Here is a 9,853-nt window from a genome sequence, read left to right on the forward strand (position 1 = left end):
TGCTATTCATTCATTCACACGCTCTCATCATGGCGGAATCGCGGGGTTTTCGGCTATTTTGGGCTCAGGCTAGCGTCTTGCTCGTTGCTTTTGCTGTGTCTTTTGCACAGCAGCCGGCTGTTAAGGGTGCTGCTTATGATAAATGCCAGGTGTATGAGAAAGTTCCATGTGGAGCTCCTGCCATTGGCAAGGATGCTTGTGCAGCCGTAGACTGCTGTTTTGATGGCCAGCAGTGTTACTATGGGAATGCAGGTGAGGCTGTGATTCTTTCCAAGGTGTGACCCTCCTGGCTGAACGTGTGGATATTGACTAGGCATGCTTCTCCCCCAGTGACTGTGCAGTGCACCAGAGATGGTCAGTTTGTGGTTGTGGTGGCCAAGGATTCCACTGTGCCCCAGCTGGATGTGACCAGTATTTCCATGCTGGGAGGAAAAGCTGCCCCTTGTAGCCCTGTTGCTACTACAAATTCCTTTGTCATATTCACCTTTCCAGTTACTGCCTGTGGCACTGTGGTGAAGGTAGGCACCACTTCCTCACAAGCAGGATGTGGTGTGGAGGGGGGACTTGGCTTACCTGTGGTTCTCATCCTAGATGGATGGTGACTATCTCCTGTATGAGAACAGTATGTCCTCCTGGTATGAAATTGGTGTAGGGCCCCTGGGTTCCATCACAAGGGACTCCCTATATGAGTGAGTAGTCTCTGGCTCTGTAGCCCAACTTGACCTGTGTCTGTATCTGATGGCCTGGTGTTGCCTGGCAGGCTGCTCTTCCGGTGCAGGTACTGGGGCACTGAGGTTGTCTCCCTGGTGGCTGAGTACCAACCTATCGCAGCAGATATGCCATTTCCCCTGGCTGTTCCAGGGCCCCTCCGGGTAGAGCTGAGGCTGGCAAATGGCCAGTGTTACACTAAAGGGTGTGATGAAGGTATGGTACAGCTGGATGGTCACCTGCTACTGTGCCAGTAGGTATGTGGATGTGATGTTCCCTTGCTGGTATCTGCAGGAGCTGCTGCATATACCTCCTACTACCAGGACAGTGACTACCCTGTTACCAAGTGGCTGCGGCAGCCTGTGTATGTAGAGGTTCGCCTCCTGAGTAGGACAGACCCCAACCTTGTGCTGCTTCTGGACAGCTGCTGGGCAACACCTACCCCTGACCCTCTGAGCCTGCCTCAGTGGAGCCTCCTGGAAGCTGGGTAACTGGCAAGCTGGGGAACTTGGGTATTGGCTTTGGTGGTATCCTACCTAACAATGGCTATGCATGCAGGTGCCCCAACCCAGGTGACAAGTACCTGACCACCTTGGTTCCTGTGGACGGCTCATCTGGGCTTCCCTTCCCGACCTACTACAAGAGGTTCATTGTGCAGATGTTTACGTTTGTGGACCCAGCCTCCAAGCATCATCTGCAGGGGCAGGTACTGGAGCAGCAAGTGAAGGCTGTTGGCCTGTGTGTAAATCTGGAATAATGCAGACCATGCTGTGGTCTCTGCAGGTGTTCTTCCACTGTAGCACAGCTGTGTGTGCCCCTTCAGCCACTGATAGCTGTGAGCAGAGGTGCTTCAGGAAAGGTGAGCTCCAGGCTGGCTTCTCTCCAGAATAGCTGTGCATGTCTGACTCCTCCCACCCTGCATTTCAGGTAGGGCTGCTGTACGCAAGGACTCCTTCCGCCACAAGGCTGTGGTGTCCAGTGGGGAAGTGAAGCTGGTCTCCCCAATGGACAGATTTGGAGCACCCGCTGTCAAGTGGTGATGAACACTGGTCGCTAGTGGGTGCCATGTGGTCCCATAGCTGCTGTATGCCTTAATAAAGGTGACTGACTGTACTGCTTGTCCTGTGTTATGTCCACTTACCATCTAAGGGATATGCTCGCTACTGCTTCATGACATTCTTCCAGCTGCCAGGGACATGCAGTGCAGCATTCATGGAGTCACATGCCTCTCTCTCAATTTTAAGTGATCGCATTAAATGTGCTAGCTGACCCTCTTCACTAGCATGGCATGTAGCTGGCAAAGACTGTCCATACATAACAGTGCATAGTCAGCTTTTTGGTGTTCCTGTTAAATAAGCAGTGAGTGCAGACAATCTGACTTGGGTTACATCAGGCAAAGGTTTCAAATTGCTGAAACTGAATTTGAAGATTAACATGCACAACAAACATTCAGGAATCTGTTTACTCACACTCTTCGGTCGAGTATTCAATCAGATGAGTCACATAAGTAGTGACTTACTCATATTCAGGGCCACTATCTGGATTATTTCTGCAGCAGGTATTACCAAGACTTAAAGTAGACAAAGTCCTCAAAGTGAGTACATCTACCCAAAGTCTTCGGTATTCACAATTAAATGCTTATGTAAAAAATTTCAAATGTGTCATTAGCCTTGCTTGAAATACAGTACTTAAGGTGTGAGCCAAGATCCTCCAATTTATATTCTGAGTAACAAAATGGAAAGTCACTGACTCAAACTGCAGTACAGCATTTCAAACACTTAATTATAGCACTGTACACTAAATTATTGAACTAATTCAAATATGCTATAATGCAGTACTGTACACATTCAGTTTTATTTACATAGTGCTTTTTTGCAACATTTATTCTCAGTGTAGTTTCCCTGCTCATTTTTGGCAGTTTATAAGCTTTTATAGTTTTCTCTTAATACTTTTTTGTCGTTCTGTGCATGAAGCATTGACCTCAGGTTAGGGCTATCAAAAATTTTAAAGATTACCAGAGTGTTTTTTCCATATGTCATGTTTAAAAAGCTGCAAAATGAACACTGTCAGCAGACAGCTTGATTACTATAAATGGATTATTTAAATAGTATAAGTAGATAAGCGGGAGAAAATGGATGGATGGATTATTTAAATAGTATTTGTACATTTAAAGCTAAATGACAGCCTAGAATGTGACTATGCCATCACCACACAACCAGTTAATAGGATGTCAGACATGCACTGTTACATACATGGAATGGTCTTCCACCAGATGTGCGGGTTTCGGGCTCACTCAATATTAAAGTCTAAACTAAAAACACACCTGTTTAGCTTATAGGGACTCTAGTTCTAGCTCTAGCTAACTCCGCACTCCCAGTTAGACCTATAGTGTGAAGTGTAGAGCTGGGTGGGGATCGGTGCCATTGGCTTTGGATAAACTGAATTGACAGTGCTGTCACTCTAGCTTCACAATCGCTTGTGGGATTGGAGTGCTGACATTTCAGGGACTCCCCATGCCTGCATTCCCATTTGCCTCTCCCTCCTACTTATGCTGCCATAGCCATGTCTGCCGGAGCTTGTACATTGCACTCCATATTGCACTCATCTAACTTTTAGCACTGCATATAGTCTCCCCTACTTTGACTAATTGCATATTTTATTTCCCCTCTGTTATAAAGGAAATTTGTTTTACTTGGCTTATATTTTCATTTATAGTTCTTCATTCAACTTTCCAGTGCTTAACAAGAATAAAAAATCTGTCGATTATGAAATAAATGGAAAAGGGGTAAAAACCTGTGGCGTGCAAAAACTTGACTGGTAATGTGTCATTTAATAAAGGGTGTTTATTGGGTTTGGATTCAAGATTCAAGATTCTTTATTCGTCACATGCATAGTCATGCGTACAACACGCAGTGAAATGCATCCTGAACCGACCTTTTCAGAGTTAGGTAAGTTAAGTAAGTTTTTAAAATTTAAAGTGAGTAAAGTATGTTTTTAGTAAGAAAAATAAAATAAGAATAAAGTTATAGTTACAGTTAAAAAAGGAGTGATGGGCCTATTACTGGATTTTACAATTTAGCATGTAGCAACAATAGCTGCAAACCAAAATTTATTTGGAAAGCACATTTAAAACAACAAACGTTGACAAAGGTGCACGTAAGATCAAATGAATATACATAAGACAAATAGGAATAAGAAAAAAATGACAATAAAAGCTGGAAAAAGTAATCAATGAAATAAACAAACAAAAATAAGAATGAATGACACTGGTAGTAATCAAAAGCCAGGGAGAAAAGATAAGTCTTCAAACTGGATTCAAAAGTGCTCAAATAAAGACCTCATATATGTGTGTGTGTGTTGGGGTTGGGGGCATTCCAAAGCCTAGGTGTAGCTATCGCTGAAGTGTGGTCGCCTCTGTGCTTTAGTCTAGACCTCCGCATGACCAAAATCATCTTATCAGAAGATCTAAGTAGCATCTGGGAAAGTAGGGTTGAAAGAGGTCAGCATTTCATATTTCTGTAGTTTGTTGACTATGGTGCTAAACAGCTTTAATTCCAATGCATCCAAGAGTTTCTAAAGTAGTATTATTCTGCCCTTTGTAACGATTATTTATTTATGATGATCAGCACTTTTAGCATCCAGCACTGCTGAACTATACTAAGAGTGTATTCTCAATAAAACAGACAGAATGCAGACTTGGAGATATGCAATAAAGCGGCGTTTCCCAACCCGCTCCTCAGGGACCCCCAGCCGGTCCATGTTTTTGCTCCCTCCCAGCTCCCTCCCACACAGTCCACATTTTCACTCCCTTCCACCTCCCAGGAGTTGAGAGGGAGCAAAAACTTGGACTGTCTGCAGGTCCCCAAAGAATGGGCTGGGAAACACTGCAATAAACCCTAGGTCAGGGCTATTAAAATCATAGTTCTCAAGGGCCAAGCTCTGTTGATTTTCCAGCCTTCCTTTACCTGTGAGCCAGGTGTGAAGCCTCGGTGGCCAATCAGAATCAGTAATTATTAAACCACCTGAGGCAGAGGTGGGCAGTCTTATCCACAAAGGGCCGGTGTGTATGCAGGTTTTCGCTGCAACTCCCTAATTAGATTACTAATTAGAGGACTGATTGGCTGAAGAGTCCTCACACCTGGGTTTGAACAGCTGACCTACAGGTTATCCCGAAAACCTGCACACACACCGGCCCTTTGTGGATAAGATTGCCCACCCCTGAAGTGAGGGAACTGAAAACAAGGCCTGGATTTGGAATCGAGGTGCACATTTGAAGAGGCCTGTCTTAGGTAAAATCATTCATCTTACATAATCATTTCTCCCAGCAGGGATACAGTGAGCCTGCAGGTTATGCCAGAAACCAAGGGGCATGAAGAAGGGGATACAGTAGATGGGATGCCAGTCCTTCATAGGCAAACTCAAACAAATAATCACATTGGTAATTTTGAAACACCAATCGGAACCATTTATATGAGGAATTTGCTTTTGGGTGTCATGCAAAACTAGCAAGGAATATCAAGACAATAACAAATCAACATAAACTATATGCATAAATAAAATTAAATAATGTGCTTGGTTCAGATAATGTGCATAGTGCAATGCAATGTAGCTGCAGGATGGTTAGACAGGCAGAGGGTTGGTTCTTCAGGCACGTGATTTTGATCTTGATAGATCTCAACCTCTTGCTAGAAGGCAGCGTTTGGAAAAGTTCATGCCCAGGGTGGGAGGTATCAGCTGTAAAATTTGTTGCTCACTTCGCGGTCCTGGAGGTGTGCAGGTCCTGAAATGATGGCAGACTGCAGCCAATCGCCGTCTCCGCACTGCGAATTATACGCTTCAGCCTGCAATTATCCTTGGCAGTGTTAGAAGCGAACCGGACGGTGATGGAGGAGGCGAGGATGAATTCGATGGTCACACAATCACAGTCTTTGGCGGATTGAACTTCTTCAGCTGTAGCAGGAAGTATATCCTCTGCTGGGGAGGGAACTGATGTTCATCTCCCACTTAAGGTCTCCAGAGATCATGGTGCCCAGGATGCAAAAAGATCCATGGTGCTGACTGAGAAGGTCACGCAGAGTGTTGGCGGTCAGTGGTGCTCAGCTTCTCCTGCAGTCCACCACCATTTCCACTTTCTTCAGGGCTTTGAGCATGTGGTTGTGCTGATCACACCAGGGGTCTCATTTATCAAAGTCATGTAAGCCCAAAAAGATGCCTGAAATGTGTGTATGCAACTTTTCATGCAAAATGCTGTACATATCGAAACTTGATGGGCCAAAGTACTAGAAACAGCTGTGCAGTGTGTGTATATATATATATATATATATATATATATATATATATATATATGTGTGTGTGTGTGTGTGTGTGTGATGAATCGGCAGGAAATGTATATTTTTTATTTGTGATATAACATTCTGTCCTGTCTCTGCCTCGCACTGTTCAAAATGCCTCATCCTGGCTTTTTATTTACAGCGGATATGTTGGGCTTTGTGACCAGTAAGACTTGATATGCATAATATATAAGCATAAAGCTCATTTTTAATTGGCTATTTATGGTTGTTTGTGGGTCGCCACTGGGCAGGACCTCAGGTTCATGCAGCTACGCTGATTCACGAGAAATAGAGAAAATGTTGCGCACGCACGGTCTGATAAATCCAAATTTGCATAGTCATTTTTTTCACCATTAGATGTACGCAAAGTCTGATAAATTAGGCCCCAGGACCTCAGGTTTTCAATCTCTCAGCGTGAAATAATAATTCTGCCCATTAATTCAAATCAGAGGAGTTTAGTTACTAAAGCAATCAATAGGGGTAACATCAATTAGCAGCACAACATATTGCAATTATAGACTTTGTAACAAACCTGTCAGCAGTCTTCTCCAAGCGAAATAGAAGCAGCAGATTTCCTGATGACACAAAAACAAACTCAACAGAACCTGATTCATGCAAGAGCATCAAACACGCTTTTACAGGCAACTTTACCAAAACTCACAGATGAACGCACCTAAATAGGAATATTCTGTTCTGAATAGTTTCTGGATATCTAAAAATCATGGAACATCATGGAGATCTTCAGCAGTTTTACTGTATAGCTTAATTGGACGTAAACTATTAAAACATATTTCAAAACATATTTTGAAGCCCCTGTTATTGTGTTTTCATTAAACATTAACCGTATTAACACTTTATAGATTGCGAATACCACGTCCGAATACAGTCAGCCTTCGTGCATTCGCGCTTCGATCGTGATTCGCGAATTCACAGATTCGCGAAAATTTCATTGGAACCGATTTTATTTGCATCCGCGATTTCATGCTTTTCATTGTAAAATTGGTAAGAAAAAATTGTTTAATGAAGATTTTAATGTGTTTTTGGGGGAAGTTCAAGACATACAATATAAATCAGTTAAAAAATCCCTTACAAAACGTGGCTTTCTTATGGAAACCTTACTTAAATTTATGTACATAGCCTACTGTACTGTACCTTTAAAAGATGTGAATACCAATAAATTTCTTAAAAGGTGCTAATGTTTACGTACATAGCAAATGCGTCCCGGGTTATCCTCTCGAGACGCATTTGCTATAAACACTGAAAGGATTCGTTTACTCATTTTACCTTCAAGTGCTGTCAGTGCAAAAGAATACGGCAGCCAATGCCGTGTTCTATGAATTAGTAGGGGTAACATTAGTATATACTGTACTGTACTGTACTGTGCTATAGTGTGACAAATATCCGTAAGGTGATACTGTACTCTATTTTTACATCAAACATTTGTTTTTTTTTAAAGGTAATAGGCTACATTAAGCTAATATAAAATATAAAAGTGTTTTGGGAGCATGACTGGGGTCATATATTTATGGTTTAAACTTTAAACTATAGAAGTAAACACATATTACCATTTTAGTCACTCTACCAAACATCAGCAAACCCTGCTCATTCGCGACGGGTTCTGCATGGAACGTAACCTCGCGAATGTCCGAGGTCTGACTGTATTGTACATTTTCTCCATTCAGAAGAATTTTGTAAACAAGCAAAAAACGCCTAACCAACATAGTCCTATGTGGCGTAAATGTTAGTATTATTAGTAGCAAGGACTGAAAGTTGAGAATGCATTACTGATAAAATGAAAATACAATTACTTGAATGCTCCAAACAAGCTTATACGCCACACCTACATGCTACGACGTAAAACAGTTTCGGTGGAAATAAGTCGAGTCGCATTCAATCCGGTTCCGAGCAACCTCGTGCGGTTTACCTATTAAACAGATTACTGAACTTGAACGCAAATTCAGGCAAGGTGGTATTTAAGGAACTGATTCAGCGTGCTAGTCATTCATTCACACGCTCTTATCATGGCGGAATCGCGGTGTTTTCGGCTATTTTGGGCTCAGGCTAGCGTCTTGCTCGTTGCTTTTGCTGTGTCTTTTGCACAGCAGCCGGCTGTTAAGGGTGCTGCTTATGATAAATGCCAGGTGTATGAGAAAGTTCCATGTGGAGCTCCTGCCATTGGCAAGGATGCTTGTGCAGCCGTAGACTGCTGTTTTGATGGCCAGCAGTGTTACTATGGGAATGCAGGTGAGGCTGTGATTCTTTCCAAGGTGTGACCCTCCTGGCTGAATGTGTGGATATTGACTAGGCATGCTTCTCCCCCAGTGACTGTGCAGTGCACCAGGGATGGTCAGTTTGTGGTTGTGGTGGCCAAGGATTCCACTGTGCCCCAGCTGGATGTGACCAGTATTTCCATGCTGGGAGGAAAAGCTGCCCCTTGTAGCCCTGTTGCCACTACAGATGCCTTTGCCATATTCACCTTTCCAGTTACTGCCTGTGGCACTGTGGTGAAGGTAGGTTACCACTTCCTCACAAGCAGGATGTGGTGTGGAGGGGGGACTTGGCTTACCTGTGGTTCTCATCCTAGGTGGATGGTGACTATGTCCTGTATGAGAACAGTATGTCCTCCTGGTATGAAATTGGTGTAGGACCCCTGGGTTCCATCACAAGGGACTCCCTCTATGAGTGAGTGGAGTCTTTGGCTCTGTAGCCCTACTTGACCTGTGTCTGTATCTGATGGCCTGGTGTTGCCTGGCAGGCTGCTCTTCCGGTGCAGGTACTGGGGCACTGAGGTTGTCTCCCTGGTGGCTGAGTACCAACCTATCGCAGCAGATATGGCACTTCCCCTGGCTGTTCCAGGGCCCCTCCGGGTAGAGCTGAGGCTGGCAAATGGGCAGTGTTACACTAAGGGGTGTGATGAAGGTATGGTACAGCTGGATGGTCACCTGCTACTGTGCCAGTAGGTATGTGGATGACATTCCCTTGCTGGTATCTGCAGGAGCTGCTGCATATACCTCCTACTACCAGGACAGTGACTACCCTGTTACCAAGTGGCTGCGGCAGCCTGTGTATGTAGAGGTTCGCCTCCTGAGTAGGACAGACCCCAACCTTGTGCTGCTTCTGGACAGCTGCTGGGCAACACCTACCCCTGACCCTCTGAGCCTGCCTCAGTGGAGCCTCCTGGAAGCTGGGTAACTGGCAAGCTGGGGGAACTTGGGTATTGGCCTTGGTGGTATCCTACCTAATAATGGCTGTGCACGCAGGTGCCCCAACCCAGGTGACAAATACCTGACCACCTTGGTTCCTGTGGACGGCTCATCTGGGCTTCCCTTCCCGACCTACTACAAGCGGTTCATTGTGCAGATGTTTGCGTTTGTGGACCCAGCCTCCAAGCATCATCTGCAGGGGCAGGTACTGGAGCAGCAAGTGAAGGCTGTTGGCCTGTGTGTAAATCTGGAATAATGCAGACCATGCTGTGGTCTCTGCAGGTGTTCTTCCACTGTAGCACAGCTGTGTGTGCCCCTTCAGCCACTGATAGCTGTGAGCAGAGGTGCTTCAGGAAAGGTGAGCTCCAGCCTGGCTTCTCTCCAGATTAGCTGTGCATGTCTGACTCCTCCCACCCTGCATTTCAGGTAGGGCTGCTGTACGCAAGGACTCCTTCCGCCACAAGGCTGTGGTGTCCAGTGGGGAAGTGAAGCTGGTCTCCCCAATGGACAGATTTGGAGCACCAGCTGTCAAGTGGTGGTGAACACTGGTCACTAGTGGGTGCCATGTGGTCCCATAGCTGCTGTGTGCCTTAATAAAGGTGACTGACTGTA

The 9,853-nt window shown here is 44.8% G+C and overlaps 2 protein-coding genes across 2 annotated transcripts; both read left to right on the forward strand.

Moving 5' to 3' along the window:
* On the forward strand, positions 1 to 1,821 carry LOC111843916 (zona pellucida sperm-binding protein 4-like). Its single transcript, XM_072705452.1, has 8 exons — positions 1 to 252; positions 331 to 518; positions 592 to 689; positions 761 to 924; positions 1,003 to 1,195; positions 1,267 to 1,414; positions 1,492 to 1,567; positions 1,636 to 1,821. The coding sequence occupies exons 1-8, from the start codon at positions 30 to 32 to the stop codon at positions 1,746 to 1,748; spliced, it is 1,203 nt and encodes a 400-aa protein (XP_072561553.1). The 5' UTR covers positions 1 to 29; the 3' UTR covers positions 1,749 to 1,821.
* Positions 1,822 to 8,034: 6,213 nt separating this feature from the next.
* On the forward strand, positions 8,035 to 9,853 carry LOC140581958 (zona pellucida sperm-binding protein 1-like). The gene is made up of 8 exons (XM_072705902.1): positions 8,035 to 8,282; positions 8,361 to 8,548; positions 8,623 to 8,720; positions 8,794 to 8,957; positions 9,034 to 9,226; positions 9,299 to 9,446; positions 9,524 to 9,599; positions 9,668 to 9,853. The coding sequence occupies exons 1-8, from the start codon at positions 8,060 to 8,062 to the stop codon at positions 9,781 to 9,783; spliced, it is 1,206 nt and encodes a 401-aa protein (XP_072562003.1). The 5' UTR covers positions 8,035 to 8,059; the 3' UTR covers positions 9,784 to 9,853.

The sequence above is a fragment of the Paramormyrops kingsleyae genome, chromosome 23, assembly GCF_048594095.1.
Source record: "Paramormyrops kingsleyae isolate MSU_618 chromosome 23, PKINGS_0.4, whole genome shotgun sequence".
Classification (NCBI taxonomy): Eukaryota; Metazoa; Chordata; class Actinopteri; order Osteoglossiformes; family Mormyridae; genus Paramormyrops; species Paramormyrops kingsleyae.